General features: G+C 42.0%; 2 protein-coding genes across 4 annotated transcripts in view; one reads left to right on the top strand and one right to left on the bottom strand.

The window, feature by feature from the left end:
- The window catches only part of SRPX (sushi repeat containing protein, X-linked), a 122,886-nt gene extending 109,711 nt beyond the window's left edge, over nucleotides 1-13,175 (top strand). For both annotated transcript variants that reach the window (XM_001927105.5, XM_005673554.3), the window contains one exon: nucleotides 12,638-13,175. In XM_001927105.5, the coding sequence (XP_001927140.1) occupies nucleotides 12,638-12,821 (184 nt within the window). In that variant the 3' untranslated portion in view covers nucleotides 12,822-13,175. The remainder of the gene's footprint in view (nucleotides 1-12,637) is intronic.
- SYTL5 (synaptotagmin like 5) overlaps nucleotides 22,625-25,618 on the bottom strand; it is a 267,832-nt gene continuing 264,838 nt past the window's right edge. For both annotated transcript variants that reach the window (XM_021079658.1, XM_021079661.1), the window contains one exon: nucleotides 22,625-25,586. The gene's annotated coding sequence lies outside the window, so the exon portion shown is untranslated. The remainder of the gene's footprint in view (nucleotides 25,587-25,618) is intronic.

Raw genomic sequence — 25,618 nt, 5'->3', positions numbered from 1 at the left:
TGCCACCTGTAGACCATGCAAGAAGCACCTTGTCCTGCTAGTCCCCACAGGAGGTGCAGCACCAGCTACTCCTAGTTGTAGGTTCCTGGCAAGGGACAGTGATCAAATGTCTGGGCACTACTCAGAGCATTTGGCAGTGGCAGCAGCTGGGTGGATATGCTCCCAGGGGAGCAAGAGCAACAACAGGTGGTGTTCCGTCACAACGTCCTCCTCTGTGGTGCCCTTTGAGGTAGTTGGGGCTGCAAGTGGTTCTTGTTCAGGTATCCCCAGTGGTGGTGGGCCATGCCCACCTCTGGAGTCAGAGATAACTGTAGTGGTTTGCCCCTACCACCTGCAGGCAGTGCAGGAAGCACCCCGTTCCACTTAGCTCACGCAGGAGGTGCTGCACCAACTGCTGCTAGTTGTGGGGTTTGGGGAAGGCACAGTGATGAAGCATCTGGGCACCACCCAGAGCATTTGGCAGTGGCAGCTGCAGGGCAGGTATGTTCCCAGGGGTGTGAGAGCAACAACGTGTGGTGCTTGGGTGCAATGCCCTCTTTTTTTCCTTTTTTTTTTGCCAACCCCTGAGGTGACTAGGGCTGCAGGCGGAACCCACTCACAGGCCCCCAGTGGTGGCAGACCATACCTCCCTCCAAGAACAGAGAAGACCTCTGAGAAGACTGCCACAGTCTATCTCTGCCACCTGTGGATCACGCAGGAGGCACCATGTTGCACTTAGCCCCCCACTGCCCCCAGCCCACCCAAGAAGGGCCCAGTCTCCCACAGCGCAAGCAAGTGGCTTCTCACCACCTGCAGCCTGAATCAGAGCCGCCCTGCCCTCTGGGAGCCTGCGCATGCGCAGGGAGATTCCTATGGCGTCAGCCCCTCCTCCTCTCACCCTCCCCAGCAACTGGCGCCTTGCTTCTCCTGCTGGCCCAGATCTTCTCCCATGGCATTCTACTCCCCAGCCCTTAGCACACTGCTCTCCTGCCTGTGGTAGACCACTCCTTAGCCCCCCAGGCTGTCCCCACACAGCCAACCCCAGACCTCTCCCCAGGACTGACCTCTGGAGCCGGAGTCTCAGCCCCCAGCCCCCACCCGAGCCTCTCAGGCTGCGGGTCCGGGGCAGGTGGGGAACCTGAGCTGTGCGGCTCTCACTCTACTCTGCCCTCCTCGGTGTAGCTGCAGCGCCTTCCTGGGCGACTTAGAGGTCCCTCCATCTCGGCTAATCTCCCCGTCAGTTCGGTGGCTTCCCAGGAGGTGGCTTCCTTTTCTCCTTCACAGCTCCCTCAAGAGAATGTTAGTCCCAACCTGATTCCTTTTCTCTTTTTTTTCTTTTGGTCTACACAGTTTTGTCAAGCGTTCCTTGCCCTTTTTGGAAGTTTAAGTTCTTCTGCCAGCATTCAGTTGATGTTCTGTGCGAGTCAGTTTACATGCAGATGTGGTTTTTTTTTTTTTTTTTTGATGTGTTTGTGGGAGAAGGTGTGTCTTACTCCTCCGCCATCTTGCTCCGCCTCCTCTCAAATCTTTGTGATTTTCCAAGAAGCCTGTTTTACCTTTCATAGCTCCCAGTGTTTGGGGGGTGCGCCCAGACCCGTCAGTGCCCTAATGGAGAGGCTCACTCAGCACCTAGATTCAGGCTGATTGGAAGGCAGCCTATCAGGCAGCAGCTTTTAAAGCATGCAAACAGATACAGTCCCAGGGATTGAAAGCATAAGCCCTGTGGCCACCAGAATCAGGCAGTATACACAGAGGAGAGAGATGTGAGCTGTCTGCTGGCTTGAGCAAGGCAGAAGGAATGCATGAAAATAGCTCTGCGGTAGGGAGCATAAAGATGACAACCTGTTAGAAAGTGAGATAAGAGGGATGCTTTCTGCTGGCTTTAGCAAGGTGGAGGGAGAATTTCAAAGCTTGATCCCACCAGTACACCCACGGTCCTCAGTCTGACATTTCAAGATTATCACATGAGCCTTTACTCATAAAGTCTGGGTATTTTTCAAACAGAAGCTTCTGCACTTTGCCTTGGGAGTGAGTCTTTCTGTGAGCTCTTTTAGAGCCGTTTTTCAGTTTGCGCCAGCCTAGCAGATCTCGTGGGTATGGGCCCCACTGGTTTATCAAAGATACTTTGAGGTTTGTGTCTCAGGGGCTGGTCTGTAATGTTGGGGCCTGATGTGGGATATGAACCCTTTGTGCCTCAGGGACAAATTCCAGGTGTTGAGTCCCTCCTGATTGCTGATCCCCACACATGCATGGGGGATGCATCTGGGGCTGGAGGTGTTGCTGGGTTGGGGGACAAGATTTTATCTTGGTCTTTTCTACCCACGTTGATGTGATTTCATTCTAACTCGCTTGATAAACATGGACCATTATCCTACTTGGTAATTTTTGTCCAGAGAAGATTGTTCCATATGCAGTTGTAGATTTGGCGTGTCCATGGGAGGAGGTGAGCTCAAGGTCTTCCTACATGGCCATCTTGAACTGGAACCTCCCACAGTATTTTTTGTCTAAAGTTTTCTAGAAGATTCTCCAGGAATTCATTTCAGTCTAACAGACATTTGTGTAACTCTGAAATATTATTGGTAGCACCCCTCATCCTGTAGGGTGTCCGTTCATCCATCCCCAAGATTTCTGTGGTCTCGTAGCCACAGTGGGATGCATTTCTCTGCTTGTTGATAGCCTGTAGATCTGACCACTCATCTCTTCCCATGGCAGTTTTGTTTGTTTTAGGGTTTTTAAACATTTTATTGGAGTATAGTTGACTTAAAATTAGTCCTACATATAAAGAGATCCATTCTTTTTTCCCATATAGATTATTACAAACTATTGAGTAGATTTCCCTATGTTCTACAGTAGGTTCTTGTTCATCATCTATCTTAGACAGTAGTATGTATGTTATTCGCACTCTCCCAATTCCTCCCTCCACCCGACGGTTTTTCCTATGGTAACCCTAAGATTGGTTTTGAAATCTGTGAATTTCTGTTTTATTAATAAGTCCTTTGTATCATTTTTATTAGATTCCACATATGTGATAAATGATACTAGTCTTTCTCTGACTGGGCTCACTATGAAAAAAAAAATCTCTAGGTCAATCCCTGTTGCTGCAAATGGCATTATTTAATTCTTTTTTATGGACGACTAATACTCCATTGTATCTATGAGTCACATCTTCTTTATCCTTGTGAAATGTTGCCCATTCTTTCAAAATTTGGCTGGCGTTCTTGTGCAGGGGCCCTGCTAATCTCCTCTGTATTGTTCCAATGTTAGCATATGCGCTGCCAAAGTGAGCATGGTTTTCAATTTTAATGTTGTGTGTCAATCAAGGCACAAGGCTCACAGGAGGACCACGTGGTGGTGGCACCATGGGGGATTGCCACCCCAACTTGGAATGTAGTGTAACATCAAATGCTCCAATTCCTCATTGGTCATCTTTTCCCACGGGCTCTGGCCGCCACAGCGTTGCTTAGCCTTTTTCCTCTTCAGACTTGTTCCATCTCTATTGTGTCCTGGGGTGCCTCTGCCCCAGGGCTTCGGCCTCTCCTCCCCCTCCCCCCAAACTCTAACTATTCCTCTTAAAGATGCGGTTTGGTCTCGCTCTCCACCTCACCTCACTTCATGCTGGAGAGTTACATGTTCAAAAACTCATGAACACATTTCTTGAAGTCATGTACTCCTGAGCTCTGCTCCTACCATGATAAGAAGCCAGTGGGGACATTGCAATGCTGTCTTTTATTTCTACTCACTAGAAGTGGACTAGCAATTTAGTTTCCTACTGGGAAAGAGAAATTATTCTCATCTTCCCTGAAACGCTCTTAAAAGGCAGAAGAAAATGTAAGTCAGTTTAGATTTGGAGTAATTGCTTTTTTCCTTAACTCATTTCTATGAGGAAAAAATATTTCACTTTAAATCCAGATGGAAGTATGTACTGTGCCTCACATACAATATCAAGAGAGTTTGCTCTCCAAATTTTGTTGTTTAGCTGAGTGGGCTCCCCCCACCCCCACTTCACAGCTGTATTCAGCTTATCTATTTGCTTTCTCTGGCTTTTTTCATGTAAACATGTTTGTATTGAAATACTTTTTTTTTTTTTTACAGTTTAAATTCAAATGTGGTAGAAGAGAAAAAAACAGGCCTTTGAAATCACTTCAAATGCTTTTTTTTTTTTTTTTTTTTTTTTTTTTTTTTATTAAATTTTATTTTCCCACTGTACAGCAAGGGGGTCAGGTTATCCTTACATGTATACATTACAATTACAGTTTTTCCCCCACCATTTCTTCTGTTGCAACATGAGTATCTAGACATAGTTCTCAATGCTATTCAGCGGGATCTCCTTGTAAATCTATTCTACATTGTGACTGATAAGCCCAAGCTCCCGATCCCTCCCACTCCCTCCCCCTCCCATCAGGCAACCACAAGTCTCTTCTCCAAGTCCATGATTGATTTTCTTTTCTGAGGAGATGTTCATTTGTGCTGGATATTAGATTCCAGTTATAAGTGATGTCATATGGTATTTGTCTTTGTCTTTCTGGCTCATTTCACTCAGTATGAGATTCTCTAGTTCCATCCATGTTGCTGCAAATGGCATGATGTCATCCTTTTTTATGGCTGAGTAGTATTCCATCGTGTATATATACCACATCTTCCGAATCCAATCCTCTGTCGATGGACATTTGGATTGTTTCCATGTCCTGGCTATTGTGAATAGTGCTGCAATGAACATGCGGGTGCATGTGTCTCTTTTAAGTAGAGCTTTGTCCGGATAGATGCCCAAGAGTGGGATTGCAGGGTCATATGGAAGTTCTATGTATAGATTTCTAAGGTATCTCCAAACTGTTCTCCATAGTGGCTGTACCAGTTTACATTCCCACCAGCAGTGCAGGAGGGTTCCCTTTTCTCCACAGCCCCTCCAGCACTTGTTATTTGTGGATTTATTAATGATGGCCATTCTGACTGGTGTGAGGTGGTATCTCATGGTAGTTTTGATTTGCATTTCTCTTATAATCAGCGATGTTGAGCATTTTTTCATGTGTTTGTTGGCCATCTGTATATCTTCCTTGGAGAAATGTCTATTCAGGTCTTTTGCCCATTTTTCCATTGATTGATTGGTTTTTTTGCTGTTGAGTTGTATAAGTTGCTTGTATATTCTAGAGATTAAGCCCTTGTCAGTTGCATCATTTGAAACTATTTTCTCCCATTCTGTAAGTTGTCTTTTTGTTTTCTTTTGGGTTTCCTTTGCTGTGCAAAAGCTTTTCAGTTTGATGAGGTCCCATGGGTTTATTTTTGCTCTAGTTTCTATTGCTTTGGGAGACTGACCTGAGAAAACATTCATGATGTTGATGTCAGAGAGTGTTTTGCCTATGTTTTCTTCTAGGAGTTTGATGGTGTCCTGTCGTATATTTAAGTCTTTCAGCCATTTGGAGTTTATTTTTGTGCATGGTGTGAGGGTGTGTTCTAGTTTCATTGCTTTGCATACAGCTGTCCAGGTTTCCCAGCAATGCTTGCTGAATAGACTTTCCTTTTCCCATTTGATGTTCTTGCCTCCCTTGTCAAAGATTAATTGACCATAGGTGTCAGGGTTAATTTCCAGATTCTCTATTCTGTTCCATTGGTCTGTCTGTCTGTTTTGATACCAGTACCACACTGTTTTGATGACTGTGGCTTTGTAGTATTTCTTGAAGTCTGGGAGAGTTATGCCTCCTGCTTGGTTTTTGTTTCTCAGGATTGCTTTGGCGATTCTGGGTCTTTTGTTGTTGCATATAAATGTTTGGATTGTTTGTTCTAGTTCTGTGAAAAATGTCATGGGTAATTTGATAGGGATTGCATTGAATCTGTAGATTGCTTTGGGTAGGATGGCCATTTTCACAATATTGATTTTTCCAATCCAGGAACATGGAATATCTTTCCATTTTTTTACATCTTCTTTGATTTCTTTGATTAAGGTTTTATAGTTCTCGGCGTATAGGTCCTTTACCTCTTTGGTTAGGTGTATTCCTAGGTATTTGATTTTGTGAGGTACAATTTTAAAAGGTATCGTATTTTTGTATTCCTTTTCTAATGCTTCATTGCTGGTATACAGAAATGCAACTGACTTCTGAATGTTAATCTTATATCCTGCCACTTTGCTGAATTTATTAATCAGTTCAAGGAGTTTTGGGGTTGAGTCCTTAGGGTTTTCTAGGTATAGAATCATGTCATCTGCATACAGTGACAGTTTGATCTCTTCTCTTCCTATATGGATGCCTTTGATTTCTTTTGTTTGTCTAATTGCTGTGGCTAAGACTTCCAAAACTATGTTGAAGAGCAGTGGTGAGAGTGGGCATCCCTGTCTTGTTCCAGATTTGAGTGAGAAGGCTTTCAGTTTTTCCCCATTGAGGATTATATTTGCTGTGGGTTTATCATAAATGGCTTTGATTATATTCAGGAATGTTCCCTCTATACCCACTTTGGCGAGGGTCTTGATCATGAATGGATGTTGAACTTTGTCAAATGCTTTTTCTGCATCTATTGAGATGATCATATGATTTTTGACTTTTTTTTGTTAATGTGGTGTATGATGTTGATTGATTTGCGTATGTTGAACCATCCTTGTGAACCTGGGATGAACCCAACCTGGTCATGGTGTATAATTTTTTTGATATGTTGTTGGATTCGGTTGGCTAAGATTTTGTTGAGAAGTTTTGCATCTATATTCATCAATGATATTGGGCGATAGTTTTCTTTTTTGGTGGTATCTCTGCCTGGTTTTGGAATGAGGGTTATGGTGGCCTCATAGAATGTCTTTGGGAGTATTCCTTCTTCTTCAACCTTTTGAAAGAGTTTAAGGAGGATGGGCACCAATTCCTCTTTATATGTTTGATAGAATTCACCTGTGAAGCCATCTGGTCCTGGGCTTTTATTTGTAGGGAGTGATTTTATGACCTCTTCAATTTCATTTCTAGTGATCGGTCTGTTCAGTTGGTCTGTTTCTGCTTGATTCAGTTTTGGCAGGCTGTAAGATTCTAGAAAATTGTCCATTTCTTCCAGATTGTCAAACTTATTGCCATATAGTTGTTCATAGTATTCTCTTATGGTTTTTTGTATTTCTGCTGTATCCGTTGTGATTTCTCCTTTTTCATTTATAATTTTGGTGATTTGGGTTCTTTCTCTCCTCTTTTTAGTGAGTCTGGCCAGGGGTTTATCAATTTTGTTCACCTTTTCAAAGAACCAGCTCTTGGTTTTATTAATTTTCTCTATTGTTTTTTGAGTCTCTATTTTATTGATTTCTTCTTTGATCTTTACAATTTCCTTCCTTCTGCTGACTTTAGGACTTCTTTGTTCTTCTTTTTCTAATTCATTTAGGTGGAGGGTTAAGTTGTCAATTTGGGATCTTTCTTCTTTTTTGAGAAAGGCCTGGATTGCTATAAATTTCCCTCTGAGCACTGCTTTCGCAGCATCCCATAGATTTTGAGAGGTTGTGTCTTCATTATCATTTGTTTCAAGATAGTTTTTAATTTCCTTCTTGATTTCCTCATTGACCCATTGGTTTTTTAGTAGCATGTTGTTTAGTCTCCATGGAGTAGGTTTTTTCTCTTTCCTTTTCCCATGGTTGATTTCTAATTTCATGGCATTGTGGTCAGAGAAGATACTTGAGATAATTTCTATGCTCCTAAATTTATTGAGATTCGCTTTATGTCCCAATATGTGGTCGATTCTTGAGAATGTTCCATGAGCATTTGAGAAGAATGTGTATTCTGATTTTTTTGGATGTAGTGTCCTGAAGATATCAATTAAGTCTAACTTTTCTATTGTTTCCTTTAGGATCTCTGTTGCTTTATTGGTTTTCTGTCTAGAGGATCTGTCCATTGATGTGAGGGGGGTATTTAGGTCTCCTACTATGATTGTATTCTCATCAATATCTCCCTTTATGTCTGTTAATATTTGTTGTATGTATCTGGGTGCTCCTATGTTTGGGGCATATATGTTGATGATAGTAACATCCTCTCCTTGGATGGATCCCTTAATCATTAAATAGTGTCCTTCTTTGTCTTTCTTTATGTCTTTTGTTTTAAAGTCTATTTTGTCTGATATGAGCGTTGCAACTCCTGCTTTTCTGTCATGTCTATTGGCATGAAATACTTTTCCCCAGCCTTTCACTTTCAATCTATATGTATCTTTTGTCCTAAGGTGAGTTTCTTGTAGGCAGCATATTGAAGGTTTTTGCCGTTTTATCCACTCAGCCATTCTGTGTCTTTTGATTGGGGCATTCAGTCCATTGACATTTAAGGTGATAATTGATAGATGATTATTTATTGCCATTTGATCCTCGTGTTCCAGTTGATTCTATGGTTCTCCATTCTTCTTTTTTTTTTTTTTTTTTTTTGGTTGGATGGTCTCCTGTTATTATCTGCTTGAGTGTATTTTTTTTTTTTCATTTTTTGCAAATGCAATATTTGGTTTTGGCTTGTGGTTGCCCTGTTTTTTAAGTATGCTAACCCCTTCCCATAATTGTGTGTTTTAGCCTGATGGTCCTGTAAGTTCAAACACTTCATTATTATATTAAAATTAAGAAGAGAGACATACATACAAACAAAAAGGATTATTTACCTCCTAACATCCCTTGCCCACATTTTATGGTTTTGATGACTCTTTTATTTTTTTCTTTTTAATTTTATTTTGTTTGAAGCATGTTCATGATTAAATCTGTATGCTGGCTTATTTGAGTGACTGCTCTCTGATTGTATCTTCCTCAGTCCTAGTTCTTCCTCTTCTTCTTCTTCTTCTTCTTTTTTTTTTTTCTTTTCTTTTTTCTTCCCTTTCCTTCCTTTCTTTTTGGTTTAGAGAAGCCCTTTCAATATTTCCTTTAACCTGGGTTTTGTGTTGCTGTATTCTTTAAGTTTTTGTTTGTTGGGAAAAATTTTTATTTCCCCTTCTATATTAAATGATATTCTTGCTGGATAAAGTATTCTAGGTTGCATATTTTTTCCTTTGAGCACTTTAAATATCTCTTGCCATTCCCTCCTGGCCTGTAGTGTTTCTGTAGAGAAATCAGCTGATATTCTTATGGGGGTTCCCTTGTAGGTAACATTCTGTTTTTCTCTTGCTGCCTTTAGGATCCTCTCTTTATCACTAACTTTTGCCATTTTTATTATGATGTGTCTTGGTGTGGGTCTGTTTGGGTTCAGTTTGTTTGGGGCCCTCTGTGCTTCTTGTATCTTGAATCCAGTATCCTTTAGATTTGGGAAGTTTCCAGCGATAATTTCTTCAAATATATTTTCCATTCCTTTATCTTTTTCTACTCCTTCTGGAATTCCTATTATGCGTAGATTGGCCCGTTTTATATTATCCCATAGGTCTCTTATATTGCTTTCCAGTTTTTTGATTCGGTTTTCTGTCTGTTGACCAGATTGAGTGATTTCCATTATTCTATCTTCCATATCACTGATTCGTTCTTCTGCATTATTCATTCTGGTTTTTACTGCCCCTAGTTCAGTTTGCATCTCTGCAAATGAATGTTCTAGTTTTTCTTGGCTCCTCCTTATATTTTCTAGCTCCTTTCTGAGGGTATCTGCATTGCTGTTCATATCTTCTCTTAATTCCTTCAGTATTTTCACTATTTCTCTTTTGAACTCCAGGTCTGTCAGACTGCAGAGATCAGTTTCATTGTTGACTGTTTTAGGTGAGTTCTCCTGTTGGTTTGACTGGGGGTGGTTTCTCAGCTTCTTCATCTTGCTTGTTGTCTTCTTTCTCCTGAGGGAGTTGTACTCTCCGTTATCGGGTAGTGTTTGCCTTGTCACTGCCCTGGAATATTTCCTGAGGGCTGTCGTTGTTGGTCAATCTTTTTTTGAGGCAGTGTGGCTTTTCTGGAGTGTTGATGGGACTAACAGTGTTTCTTTGAAGCAAAGGAGGACTTCCTGAGGGCAGACAGGACTGGGAGGTCCACCCCACGATGGTAGCAGATTTCACTTGGTTCTCAGCACCCCCTGGGGTCTTGGGCGGGTAGCAGGGCCCTTGGAGACTCAAGAGGTTCCTCCCCAGGGCAGCCCGACTCAGAAAGACCGTCTGAGATCTTTTCCCAAGTCGGCCAGGCTTGTTGCAGCTTTTCTGGGCTGCAGGGGGTCCTGCCTGGAGCTGGCAGTCCTATGCAGCTGGTCCACTAGGTCTCAGCACCCCCTGGGGTCTTGGGCGGGTAGCAGGGCCCTTGGAGGCTCAAGAGGCTCCTCCCCAGGACAGCCCGACTCAGAAAGACCGTCTGAGATCTTTTCCCGATTCGGCCAGGCTTGTTGCAGCTTTTCTGGGCTGCAGGGGGTCCTGCCTGGAGCTGGCAGTCCTATGCAGCTGGTCCACTAGGTCTCAGCACCCCCTGGGGTCTTGGGCGGGTAGCAGGGCCCTTGGGGACTCAAGAGGCTCCTCCCCAGGACAGCCCGACTCCGAAAGACCGTCTGAGATCTTTTCCCAATTCGGCCAGGCTTGTTGCAGCTTTTCTGGGCTGCAGGGGGTCCTGCCTGGAGCTGGCAGTCCTATGGAGCTGGTCCACTAGGTCTTAGCACCCCCTGGGGTCTTGGGCATGTAGCAAGGCCCTTGGAGACTCAAGAGGCTCCTCCCCGGGGGAGCCCGTCTCAGAAAAACCGTCGGAGAATTAGGTCGATCTATTCACGGCCTGGCTAGGCTTGTTCTAGCTTTTCTGGGCTGCAGGCCTTTTCTAGGGGGCTGGTGGTGTTTGGTGCTGCTCTGTGGAAGTGTAGCCCCTCCAAAGGGCAAGCAGGCCTGTGCAGGGAGAGCCCCTGCGGTGGTAGGCTTCAGGCAATTGTTGAGGCCAGCCCTCCTGGATGGCAGGCAGCCCCAGGTTCGGCGAGAGCGTAGGGGGTGGCGGGGGTGGGGGGAGGGAATGCACTGGGAAGCACAGCTTTCTGCTAGCTAGCGGGCCTGTAAGCTTGTTGTGGCGTGGGGGGTATTCTATGGGGACCCACCCCTTCTTCTCTCCCCTCCCCAGCACGGGCGCAGACCAGGCTCTTCTCCCAGGTTCCCTCTGAGGCGGCTTTCCACTTCCCCGCCCCTAGAGTATTGCTCCCTTCCTCTGCGACAGCTTTGTTTTCTAGTCTCCCAGGCAGTCTCTGCCCCGTCAAATGGTTTAGAGACCTCCCAAGCAGTTTCCGCTCTTCCCCGCCCCCCTAGCCCGGGGACTAATCTCTGGAGCCGAGGTCTCGGTGCCCAGCCCCCCCCCCCAGGCGTCCCCCGGCCCTTTCTTGGGGACTAACCTTCGGAGGCGAGGTCTCGGTGCCCAGCCCCAACCCAGGCGTCCCCCGGCCCCCTCTCGGGGACCAACCTTCAGAGCTGAGGTCTCGGTGCCCAGCCCCCACCCAGGCGTCCCCCGGCCCTTTCCCGGGGACTAACCTCTGGAGCCGAGGATTCGGTGCCCAGCCCCCACCCAGGCGTCTCAATTTTGGTGACTGTGCCCGTAGTTCAGATGGTCCGTTGGGTTCTTGATCGTTTTTCCGTACTCCGACTTACTGCTACACTCTTCTCTGCATCTGGAGATTCCTCCGGTTCGTTTGATCTTTCCCCCGGTAGGAGACTTTCCAGGGTGCGGGATCCCTTTCTCCTCCGCAGTTCCCTTTCGGGAGCGCCCGTCCCGCTCGGATTCACCTTCTCTCACTCTCCTCTTTTCTCCCGTTCTGCCCAATAATGTCACGAATTTCTTGCCGTTATTGGAGTTTAGGTTCCTCTGCCAGCGATTGGTTGTTGTTCTGTGCGAGTCATTTCTTCTATAGATGTGCTTTTTTTGTTGTGTTTGTGGGAGAGGGCGAGCGTGTCCCCCTACTCCTCCGCCATCTTGTCCTCTCCTCTCAAATGCTTTTTAAAAGTACTTGAGGTACAAATTATAATGAACCAAGTTAGTAAACCTACAGTGTAGCGCAAATACAATCCCATCTATTCAGTCACGAGCTGGACGGGCCAGAACTAGAATGTTTGGAAAGTTATTTCAATCAGCTCCACCTAGTCCAGGGTTTCTCAGTCTCCGCACTACTGACATTTAAGGCCTAATAATTCTTTCGGTGGAGGAGGTAGGGGCTGTTCTGTGAATGGTAGGATGTTAGGCAGCGTTCCTGGCCTCCAACCTCTAGAGGGCAGTAGCACTCCTTCCACCCCTTCACTGTGAACCCCAAAACTGTGTCAAGACAGAGCCCCATGTCCCCTGGGTGGGGGGAGCAAAACCACCCACTGGTGAAAGGCAACTCTAGTGCATAAGTGGTTGTGCAAAGCTAGTCTGCAAACAGGTTGATTCCAACTTAATACAAGAAAAATCTGTGAATACTGTTGCACATGCTTAGAGCAACTATTGGTGCATTGAACCATTTGCAGAACTGAAGTTTTCCTGACCGTTATCATCTTAAAGCCATTTTGCTCAACCTTTCACATGCATACCTGTCTTCAGTGGATCTAATAATGCAGCTTCCAATTCGGTAGGTGAGGGCAGGAGCCTGGGATTCTCCACTGGCACCAAGTTCCTGTGTGATGTTCCTAGTCCAGGTACCACAGAGTAGCAAGGGTCTAAAGGATGATTGAGTTTTTCTTTTTTGTGGTATTAAGCCTTTCTGCACTGAGTGTCACTATGAGGCTAGTTGGTCATTCAGAGCCCTGGGGAGTCAATTTTGATCTAGTCTTCTCTATTCCTTTGCCCTAGGCTGCTGCTGCGAATCCCACTCTATTCCTTCAGTATGGTGCTAGTGGATAAGCATGGCATGGACAAGGAGCGCTACGTCTCCCTGGTGACACCTGTGGCCCTCTTCAACCTGATCGACACTTTCCCCTTGAGAAAAGAAGAGATGGTCCTGCAAGCTGAAATGGGCCAGACCTGTAGCACCTGATGGGACAGGTCCTCTCTCGGCAGTTCCTCTTCTCTTTCTACATCGTGCTCTGCACACGGGAAGGCCTGAAAAGTATCCTTGATGTACAGATTTTTATTTGTAATTTTTAAAGTCTATTTTATTATACGCTTTCTTTGCACTTAAAAAATTAACACTGCTTTTTGTACTTTGAAGCATTCCAAAAAAGAGGAATATGTTTAGTCTTATAACTCCATCGTGGCTGGTCAATTTCGTAGTGAAATGAGATACTACAACCATAGACATGTTTTGAATGCAGTATAGTGTGATACATTATCTATCTGCTGGTTTTTATATATAAAACTTTTATTAATAAAATATCTTGGAGCAAATTGATTACAATTTATTTTCTTTTACAAGCACTAGCCATACTTGCTCAAGTATGCTCACTAGTGTTTTAGGACTGGAAAAATGTGATTAGTCCCATCGAGAAGAACTCCACTGAGCTGGGAGAGCTGACCTTGCAAAGTGTTGGAGGAACCAATTAACGCAACAAGCAGAGGAGTTCCTGCCATGGCAAACTGGGCAAAAAATCGAACTGCAGGAGTTCCCATTGTGGTTCAGCGGAAACGAAACCGCTAGTATGACTGAGGATGCAGGTTTGATCCTTGGTCTTGCTCAGTGGGTTATGGATCTGGCATTGCTGTGGCTATGGTGGAGGCCAGCAGCTGCAGCTATGATTTGACCCCTAGCCTGGGAACTTCCATATGCTGCAGGTGCAGCCCTAAAAAGACCAAAAAAAAAAAAAAATTGAACTGCAGCAGTTTGGGTCAATGTGGAGGCACGGGTTCAATCCCTGGCCTAGCACAGTGGGTTAAAGGATCTGGCGTGGCTGCAGCTGTGGCTCAGGTTCAATCCCTGTTCCAGGAAATGTCCATATGTTGTGGATGTGGCCATTAAAAAAAAAAAAGCCAACAAGCCAAATATGAAAGAGTTAAGACATTAATCACGTGCTGTGATGGTATAAACAAGAAGCTAAAACTGGAAAAAGTGTTAATTCTCCATCTACTGCTTTCTCTCCAGTGGACCAGTGCACCAGGGGAAGGTCAGGTAGATCAGCCAAGATGCCAGTTGGGGGAGGGTTTGTCCCACTGTTGAGGGAGTCACAGCTCTGGCAGTTAAATGGACCCTTGGGGTCATGGAAGGGGGGGCTAACAGTACTGGATACTGAAGCAGTGGGGACAATGTCTTCAGGCTTTCCCCTCCATCCCCCGATGAGGGGGGTCTCAGCAGCATAGCATAAAGAGCTCTCTTCACGATCTCAGAGACCTAGGAATGAAGTTGGAGTGGGCTAGGAATGCACATCTGGGAAAGAACACAAACAAGTCTGGGCTCCAGTTGCAGCCACTGAGTGTGTGGGGAGAGCAACTATCCCCCGTGAGACGACTGTCCAGGTGAAGCCCTGGTGCCTAAGGTCAGACCTGAAAAATCAAAGGTTTATAACCAAGAGCTGGATTCTTCCACTCCCCTCAGGGAAACCTTGAAATTTGCCCTTCAGTTTCCAAATGTCAGTTTGGCTCAATCTATTCCTGACCAATAAAATGACTAAAAGCAAGGTTGGGAAGTCCAAATTCCAACATAGAGGTTTGAAATTAGAAGCAGATTTGACACTTTTAAACATTCCAGGACTGCCATCCTGGGAATAGGTTTGTTTATATTACACTTACAAATAGGTTTTGTTTGTTTTTAACAAAGCACACTGGTGGCAGCTCTTTGACTTCCGTCTCCTTCTGAGGTATCAGATAAAGGTCAATGACATGGTTGGGAGAGGCGTGGTAACCAATGACTACTTTGGAAGTCATGAAAATTTCAAAAGGCCGTTTGTCACAAGTAAGCGTAGATCAGCCCGTATTAAAGCTTTTCCTGCCTGTGAAAAGCCAGCCCGTGTCCTTTGCCTCATATAGACTGAAGGGTCCAAGACTTGAAGATGAGCTGATGTTTAAGGAACTGCCCTAATTTCCTCAAATGAGTCCTCCTGATGAACTCAGAATATTACAGGCACTTTACCCAATATAATACATAGACTATTTGAAGAATGAGGGCACTGCGGTATTTAAAAAACCACAGATCCGGGTCACATCAGCAGCATGGCAAGGTGAGTCTCTTTCTCTTTTTTTCCCCTCCCCCTTATAAGTAATTGGACATCCATAAACAAAAGTACCTCTGCAGAGGATACCCCAGAAATCCATCCATCTCTGCCTTTGAAAGAGGGTGGAGAGAAATTCACAAGAAGCTACAGAGGTAAGGGAATTGCAAAAGCAGCAATGGTGGCAAGAGTGGTGACCTCTCTGGCAAAGTAGGTGAGTGCAGCTTGGCCAGGCCCTGTCAGCTGCAGCTGGAGGGTCCTATTGCTTTTCAGCAACACCTTGGATTTCTGAAGAGAGACCTCCCTGACTGTGGGAAAGGAAAGGGAAAAAGGCAAAGGGAACTGAAAGAATGGGTGTCTGCCCTCAGATGCCAGCAAGAGGTCTGCCCCCTGGCCCTCTGTGAACCATGTTCCCAACCCCGCCACTGCAAGATCCCCCTACCAGGCCATGAGCACACCTAAAACCCCAAGCACACATCTGTCTACTCTGCTTCCATGTTTAAAAACAAACTTTTCCCCCACCATTTTTTTGCACATGTGCACTCTTCAACCTTAGCAGGGAGCCAGTGTCCATAAGAGAAACTAAAACGTTTGCTATAGTGCCACCTTCTGGAAAACAAAGGAAGGCTCTTAACTACCAACCTCCTGATTGGAAGTCAATAAAACCTTAAATCAGAAAGGTATTCCCTACTGAAATGTGGCAGCAGAGGCACATTTCAGCAAAACTTTGAAAAGTATCACATGGTATCACATGACTATTCTCCAGCAACTGAACCCAAAGATAGAGAATATTGTAATCTCACTGCTAAGGAATACAAAATAGTTGTCATGAAGAAATTCAATGAGCTACAAGAAAACTCAGAAAGGCAATTCAATGAACTCAGGAATAAAATTAATGAACAGAAGAAATATTTCACCAAAGAGATTGAGGTTTTTGTTGTTGTTTTTTGAATTTCAAACTCTGGGGTTGAAGAAATCAATCAATGAAAAAATGCATTAGAAAGCACAATGGAGAACAGTATGGAGATTCCTTAAAAGCCTAAAGCAAGAACTACCCTATGATCCAGCAATGCCATTCCTGGGCATCTATCTAGAGAAAACCATAATTTGAAAAGACATATGCATCCCAATATGCACTGCAGCACTATTTATAATAGCCAAGGCATGGAAGCAACCGAAATATCCACTGACAGAGGACTGGATCAAGAAGATGTGGTATATATACACGATGGAATACTACTCAGCCATAAAAAGAACAAAATAATGCCATTTGCAGCAAAATGGATGGACCTAGAGATTATCATACTAAGTCAGAGACAAATACCATATGGTACCACTTAACATGATAGAAATGAACTTCGAAAACAAAGAGACTCAGACACAGAAAACAAACTTATGTACCAAAGGGGAAATGTTGGGGGGGGATAAATTGGGAGTTTGGGATTAACATGTATATACTGCTCTATATAAAATAGATAACCAAGAACGGCCTACCGTATAGAACAGGGAACTCTACTTGATATTCTGTAATAACCTATGGGAAAAGAATCTGAAAAGGAATGGATATATATGATATGTATAACTCAACCACTTTGCTGTACACCTGAAACTACCAACATTGTAAATCAATTATACTCCAATATAAAATGAAAATTAAATTAAAAAATAAGAAAGAGAGAAAAAAATAGAGAAAGCAATGGAAAGAGACGGAAAAGACTAAGTGAGCTTGAGGATGAGAAAGGATTTGAGTGGAAGAGGGGAGAGAATTAAGATTAATGGGTATACCAAGAGAAGAGGGGGAGAAGGGGGGAGAGAGCTTATTTAAAGTAATAATAGCTGAGAACTTACCAAATCTAAGGAAGGAACTGGATTTTACAAGTCCATGAAGCTAACAGAACACCTTATCATCTCAATGCAAAAAGGCCGCCTTCAAGACACACTGTAATAAAACCGTCAAAAGGCAATGAAGAATTTTGAAGGCAGCCAGGGAGAAGAGGACTGTAACCTCCAAAGGGAAGGGCTCTCAGCAGATTCCTCAGAAGAAACTACAGGCCAGGAAAGAGTGGAATGACATATTAAGTACTGAAAGATAAAAATTGCCAGCCAAGCACACTCTCTAGCAAAGTTATCTTTCGGATATGAAGACGACCAAAAGTTTTTCCAAACCAAAGCTGAGGGATTTTATCTCCATTAACCTGACTTAAATGTTAAGAGGAACTCTTCAGGATGAAAATATGAAAAGTACACACAACTCTGATTAGGATGGGTAATAGAATTAGAAAACTGTAATTCTATTTTAGAATAGTAAATTAAACAAGAATAGGATAAGGGGGTTAAAGGAAAAAATTTTAAATAACTTATTATAACTGGGTAACAAAACCACAACATAAATAATCTGATATCAAAAATATATACATTTTACATTATACAAAATATATATTTTATAAATATAAAAAGGAAACTTTATAGGTAAATTCAGATTTCTACAAACACAAAAAGGACTATTTTATCTATGAGGTGTTTTATGTAAACCTCACAGAAACCACAAAGGAAAATCTAGAGTAGAGACACAAAATATAAAAAGAGGGGAGGAGTCCCTGCTGTGGCACAATGGATCATGGCATCTCTGCAGTGCCAGGAGGTATGTTCGATCCCCAGCCTGGCACACTGGGTTAGAGGAACTGAACACATCACCATATAAAACCACCAACTTACAAAGGTAGATATAAACAGAAGGAAGGAGAAAAGTGGAGAGATAAAGTAATCAGAAGTCAAATGATAAAATTAGCAGTAGTAAATACTTACATACCAATAATCGCCTTAAATGTCAAAAGGCAATGATGAAGAATTTTAAAGGCAGCATATAGTTAGATCTTGTTTTAAATTTATCCAGCCATTCTGTGCCTTTTGGTGAGTTCAGTCCATTTACATTTAGCTCTAAAACATACAGAGGCTGAAAGTGAAGGGATGCAAGATGATATTCCACGTAAGTGGAACCCAAAAGAAAGATGGCTTAGGCATTCTTACATCAGACAAAATAGACTTCAAGCAAAAAATGGTAATAAGAGACAAGGTCATTATATAATGATAATGAGGTCAAGACATGAAGAAGATAAAACAATTGTAAACATATATACTCCCATGGAGTTCCTGTCGTGGCTCAGTGGTAACAAACCTGACTACTACCCATGAGGATGCAGGTTTGATCCCTGGTCTTGCTCAGTGGGTTAAGGATCTGGCGTTGCCATGAGCTGTGGTATAGATTGCAGAAGTGGCTTGGATACCGCATTGATGTGGCTGTAGTGTGGGCTGGCAAGAATAGCTCCGATTTGACACCTAACCTGGGAACTTCCATATGCTGCAAGTGTGGCCCTAAAAAAAGACATTAAGTACCAAGTACCAAGATACATTAAGCAAATACTAACACGTATTAAGGGATAAATAACAATAAATAGTAGGGGGCTTCAATAAGAAAATGTTGGAAATGAACCATACTTTAGATCAAATGGACTGAAGAGACATATACAGAATATTCTATCCAGAAAGAGCAGACTACTCATTCTATTCAGGTACATGTGGAACCTTCTACAGGATTCATCACGTAAGACACAAAACAAATCTTAGCAAATTTAAGAAGACTGAAGTCATACCAAATATCTTTTCCAACTATAATGGCATGAAACTAGAAATCAACAAGAGAAAAGTGAAGAGATGTTGAAAGTAAACACCACACCTCTAAACAACCAATGAGTGAAAGAAATCAGAAAAGAAATAATTATGTTGAAACAACTGAAAATGGAAATACAACATATCAAATCCTGTGAGATGTAGCAAAAGTGTTTGAGAGGAAATTTCACAGCAACAAATGCTTACACATTCATCCCTTGTGAGATGCAGCAAAAGTGCTTCTGAGAGGAAATTTTATAGCAACAAATGCTTACGCACTCATCCCTTGGTTCCAGTATCCCACTTGGATACCCAAATCCATGGATGCTCAAGTCCCTTATATAAAGTGTCATAGTATTTGCATATGACCTCTTCATATCCTCTCATATACTTTAAGTTAAACCTATATTACCTATGATACCTAATACCATGTAAATGGTACATAAATATTTGTTAATACAATATAAATTACTATGCAAATTGCTCCTAGCACGAAGAAAACTCAAGTTCTGCTTTTTATAACTTTCTGGAATTTTCCAAGTTATTTTTGATTCATGATTGGTTAAATCTCCAGATGCAGAAACCACGGATACAGAGAGATGACTGTATTAAGAAAATAGAAAGATCTCAAAACAGCCTAACTTTATGCCTCCAGGAACTAGAAAAAAAAACAAATTAAGCCCAAGGTTAGCAGAAGGAAGGAAATAAGAAATATCAGAATGGAAATAAATGAAATAGAGACCAGAAAAACAAAAGAGAGGATCAACAAAACTGGTTCTTCAAAAAGATTAATAAAACTTTAGCTGGACTTAACTATGAAAAAAGAGATAAAACTGAAATAAAATTAGAAAAGGGAGATATTGCAAATGATACCACAGAAATATATACAATCATAAGAGATCACTGTGAATAATTACGTGCCAAAAAATTATATAACCTAGAATAAATGGAAACATTTTTAGAAATATACAACCTACCAAGACTAAATCAGGAAGAAATAGAAATTCTGAGAAGTCCAATAATAAGAGATTAATTCAGTAACCAAAAGATTCCCCAAAGAGAAAATTCCAGGAAAACATAGCTTCAGTGGTGAATTGAACCAAATATTTCAAGAATTACCATCTATCCTCCTCAACCTTGTCCTCAATGTTGAAGAGTGAACACAGAGTTGTTCTACAAAAGCAGCATTAACTTAATACCAAAACTAGATAAGGACATTGCAAGAAAACTATAGATTAAAATGCCTGATGGACACAGATGCAAAAATTCTCAACAAAATATTATCAAACTGAATTCCAGAACACATTAAAAGGGTGATATACTGAGATGAAGTGGGATGCAAGGATGGTTCAACATATGCAAATCAATAAATGTAATATATCACATCAATAAAATGGAAGATATAAATCACATGATCTTCTCAATAGATGAAGAAAAAGCATTTGGCAAAATACAACATCCATTCATGATAACAGACTGGGTATAGAAGGAACATACATCAACATAATAAAGGCCATATACAACAGTCCCACTGTGTGGAAGAGTCAATCTAAAGTGGTCCAATAAAAACATAGAAGCTGTTTTGCTGAAAAAGAAGGAAAAAAGGCCTCTCTAAAATAACATCTAGTAAAGAAAAAAGAAATCCTGTCCTAATAACGTATTTTCACTGGCTTACTCATAGTGGACTGTGGAGCCAGAATGGCTCTGGAGATATTTCAGTTAAAAAAGATTCATAGCCAAAAAAAAAAAAAAAAGATTCATAAGCAAAAAAATTATATTCCATGGAGAAAAATGGAAAGCTTTTCCTCTAAGATTAGAAACAAGACAAGGATGCCACTTCTATTCAACATATTAGTGGAGGTCCTAGCTAGAGCAATTAGGCAAGATGAAGAAATAAAAGGCATCCAAATCAGAAAGGAAGAAGTAAGTGTCACTATTTGCTGTTGATATGATCTTATATATAGAAAAATCCCAAGGAGTCGATCAAAAAATCTGTTAAAAATAACAATTTCAGTAAAGTTGCAGGATACAAAATCAACATACAGAAATAAATTGTGTTCCTTTACACGAATGAAGCAGCATCTGAAATAAAACTATCTCATTCACAATAACATGAAATACAATAAACTACTTAGGAATAAATTTAACCAAAGAAGTTAAAGTTCTGTAATATGAAAACTATAAGACTCTGCTGAAAGAAACTGAGGCAGACACCAACAAATGGAAAGATATCCTGTGTTCAGCGGACTGGAAGAATTAATATTCTTCAACTCTCCATACTACCCAGAACCATCTATAGATTCAGTGTAATCCACATGAAAATACCACAGACATTTTTCACAGAAATAGAATAAACAATCCTAAAATTGGTGTGGAACCATGAAGATCCCCAAATAGCCAAAGCAATACCGGAAAAAAGAACAAAGCTAGAGGTATCACACTTCCCAATTTCAAACTATACTACAAAGCCATATTAAATAAATTAAAAAAAAAAACTGTTGGGCAGTGGCACAAAAATAGACACATAGATCAATGGAACAGAACAGAAACCCAGAAAGAAATTCCAGCATATACAGTCAGCTAATATTCAATAAGGGAGACAAGAAGACCCACTGGGGAAAGTACAGCATCCTAAAAAATGTTGCTGGGAAAACTGGAGAAACATGCAGAAAAATGAAAATTGGACTCCTATCTTATACCACTTATAAAAACTAACTTAAAAAGGATCAAAGACTTAAATATAAAACTTGATACCATGAAACTCCTAGAAGAAAATGTAGGGGAGAAGCTCCTTGATATTGTTCTTTTTGTTTGTTTTTGTCTTTTTGTCCTTTTAGGGCCACACCTGTGGCATATGGAGGTTCCCAGGCTAGGGGTCGAATTGGAGCTATAGCCGCCGGCCGGCACCACAGCCACAGCAATGCCAGATCTGAGCCATGTCTGCGACCTACACCACAGCTCACCACAACGTTGGATCCTTAACCCACTGAGCGAGGCCAGGGATGGAACCCGAAACCTCATGGTTCCTAGTCGGATTCGTTTCTGCTGCGCCATGACGGGAACTCCATGCTCCTTGATATTGGACTTGGTGATGATTTTTTTGGACATGGTGCCCAAAGCATAAACAATAAAATAAAAAGAATCATCAAACTCAAAAACTTTTTTCACAGCAAAGGAAATCATCAACAAAATGAAAAAGCAATTTATTGAATGTGAGAAAATATTTGCAAATCATACAGCTGATATTGGGTTAATCTCCAAAATACACAAAGAACTAATTTAACTCAACACCAAAAAAAAAAAAAAAACCAAAACCCAGACAATCCAATTAAAAATGGGCAGAAGATCTGAATAGATTTTTTTTCCCAAAGAGGACATCAAAATGGCCAACAGGTACCTGAAAAATGCTCAATATTACTATTCATCATGGAAATGCAGATCAAAACCACAAAGAGCTATCTCAAATCTGTTAGAATGACTATCCTCAAGAAGACAATCAGATTGTTATGATCATTATACAACTACAGATGTGATAAATTCATTTGAGTAATAAAAAAAAACTTACAAAAAAATAGATTCCAACCAGTCAACTTAAAATACAGTCAAGAAATTAAAAAAAAAAGAAGAAGACAGAGACAACAGGTGCTGGAGAGGGTGTGGTGAAAGAGAACACTAGTACACTGTTGATGAGAATGTAGGAGTTCTTGTCATGGCTCAGCAGAAACGAATTTGACTAGTATCCATGAGGACACGGGTTCGATCCCTGGCCTCACTCAGTGGGTTAAGGATCTGGTGTTGCTGTGAGCTGTGGTGTAGGCCAGTGGCTACAGCTCTGATTCGACACCTAGTCTGGGAACCTCCATATGCTGCAGGTGCAGCCCTAAAAAGACGAAAAAAAAAAAAAAAAGAATGTAAATTAGATCAACCACTATGGAAGAGAAAATGGAGGTTTCTCAAAAAATTAAAAATAGATCTTCCATATAATTCAGTAATTCCCATTCTGGGTATATACACGAAGGAAGTGAAAACAGGATTTTGAAATAATATATGCACCTCCATGTTTATTACAGCATTATTAACATAGCCAAGACATGAAGATAACCCAAAAGCCCATCAATGGATGAACATAAAAAAAGATATGGCATATATGCTTAATGGAATATTATTCAGCCATAAGAAAGGAAGATACCTTGCTATTTATGACACCATGGATAGACCTAGAGTACATTAAGCTAAGCAAGATGAAACAAAGACAAGTACTACGTGATATCCCTTATATACAGAAACTAAGCCATAGACATCTAATTCACAGTATAACAAATATAGACAATATGTACTATAATCATGTAAAGTGATAAATATCGTTGTAATGGTAATCATAATATATAAATATATCCTAGTAACATGTTGTCCACTTTAAATCCGCACAATGCTATATGACAAGTTTATTTAGGAATTCTTGCTGTAGTGCAATGGGATTGGCAGCATCTCTGGAGCATTCGGACTCAGGTTCAATCCCTGGCCTGGCACAGTGGGTTAAAGGATCTGGTGTTGCCACAGCTTTGTACGTTGCAACTGTGGCTCAGATCTGATCCCTGCCGCAGGAACTCCATATGCCACAGGGTGGCCAAAAAAAGGGAAAAAATATTCATATATTATTCATATATATACACACTCTACACCAAAACTTGGGGCTGTTTCCTCAGATTAATTAACAGGCTCTTTCCTAGAGAATTAGTTTCTCACTGCAAATCTTATAGAAATTTTCTATATGCCTTTTGGGCCCCATAAAAACAAACAATCCTCAGTTCTGCTTGGTCATACTGCTTGGTAGAGCAGTACTTTTGCATGTGCCTGTGCATGCTTGTGTGTGTGTGTGTGATGAAGGAGCAGGCAATTAAATTAAATGAACTCAAACTGCTTTGGTAGACAACAGCTAGAACCAATCTACCTATCTATCTTCTCCATCTACCTATCTATCTATCTATCTGGCGGCACACTTGGCATTCAGAAGTTCCCAGGCCAGGGATCGAACCCGCACCACAGCCACAGCAGTGATAACGCTGGATCCTTAACCCACTGAACCATAAGAGAACTCCTCAGTTCAGTTCTTTCAAATGTCTCTGGGCTATTTGGAACCTGCCCCTCACTTCCAGGGTGCACATGAGTGGTAGAACGAAGAAGTAGTTTATATACAGAATCTGTTCTCTGCTCCCCAACTCTATCTCCTTTCTGAGATTTCCCTTCTGACTTTTCAAATGCTATGGTCATTCCTACCCTCTCCTCTGCTTCATTAAGCCAGTAAGTCTGTCTTCATCTAAGTTCCTCCCCAACCCCAGCACAGTACATACAGCAACCTGCCCTCACACAAAACCCAGAGAACACTGATGACTTACCCAGCGGACATGCCCTCTTCCAAGTGGTACCCAGTCTCTTGCAGTATCTGCCTGCTTTTTGGTCACTCTTCAGTGCCTTCAGGTAGTTGTTTTCTCCACATATAGTTGTCTAAGAGGAACTGCTTGACTATCAGGATAGTGACGGCTGAGCCAGAAGGCGGAAGAGTCCAGGCCATTTCCAAACAATTGCAGATTTTACCTCTACAAACCCTCTGCTCTTGCACTTGAGCTTAGATGAATGGAGTGGAGAATTTACAAAGGCAATGAGATCATCCAAAGCACATTAAAGATTAATGTCCAACATTCTGGCAACTATTTTACGCATCTATTCATGCATTAAAAATTACCCCAAAGCTTTGTGACTTAAAGTAACAATAAACATTTAATTACATCTTAGCGTCTGTGGGTCATGGACTTGCGAGCAGCTTAGACAGACAAACCTGGCTTGTCGTCTCTCATGAGGTTGCTGTCAGATGTTGTCTAGGGCTGCTGCAGTCATCTTAAGGCTTGACTGGGGCTGAAGGACCCATTTCCATGGCGGCTCACTCACATGATGCCAAGTCAATACTGGTTGTTGGAGGAGGCCTCTGTTATTCCCCACACGGGCCTCTCCACTCAGTTGCATGAGTGTTCTCATAACGTAGTGGTTGGCTTCTTCCAGGCGATGTGATCCAAGAGAAAATGGAGTGGAAATGACAGTATTGTTTATGACCTAGCCTTAGAAGACATGAATTACTTCCACAGAATCCTACTGATCACATAGGTCAGCTCTATTCAGTGAGGGAGGAGAGGATACAAGGGCATGGATACCAAGAGGGGAGGATGACTGTGGGAGGGGTGCAATTTAAAGGCTGGCTTCCAGAGCATCTAAAATCTTTGCTATTGGAGAATCATTCAGTGATCTTTAGGATCGATAATGTGGTCGATAATGTAGATAGGTTTGCTCAACATGTATTTGAGCATGCAGGTGATGAAAGACATACAAACTATATCCCCCAGATTCCCCTGTAGCTACAGTTTGGGAAGTGATTAAGATTCCATCAGTCAGGAGTTCCTGTTGTGGCTCAGCAGTAATGAACCCAACTAGTCCATGAAGATGTGGGTTTGATCCCTTGGTGTTGCTGTGAGCTGTGGTGTAGGTCTCAGATGTGGCTCAGATTCCATGTGGCTGTGGTGTAGGCTGGCAGCTGCAGCTCTGACTCAACCCCTAGTCTGGGAACTTCCATATGCCATGGGTGTGGCTCTAAGAAAACAAAACAACAACAACAAAAAAAGATTCCATCAGTCAGATGCACTCAAGTGTGACTTGGTTTTGAAACTAACTTGATGTGTGGAAAGAGAAGGAAAATGGAGTGCATGCATATTACTGGAGATTATGGCTAAGGCAGTGTGTTTCTTTGTCAGTAACCAATGGCACCTTCTTAACTGGGATCATGGCTTCTTAATGGTGCAAGAATGGAGTGGTTCTAAAACAAGCAGATATAATGGTAATTCCTCAATTTGGTAGGCAAATTCCTGATTTTACAGCATCTTGGCAGCTCCCTGGTAGTTGAATTGTTCTTGGAGTTCAGCATAAAGTCTCTTTCTTCAGCTCTGTACCTTTAGAGAAGAAGGAAATCCTTTCTGTTTAT

Source organism: Sus scrofa, chromosome X, assembly GCF_000003025.6.
Source record: "Sus scrofa isolate TJ Tabasco breed Duroc chromosome X, Sscrofa11.1, whole genome shotgun sequence".
NCBI classification, from domain to species: Eukaryota; Metazoa; Chordata; class Mammalia; order Artiodactyla; family Suidae; genus Sus; species Sus scrofa.
This window is presented reverse-complemented; position numbering and strand designations above follow the sequence as displayed.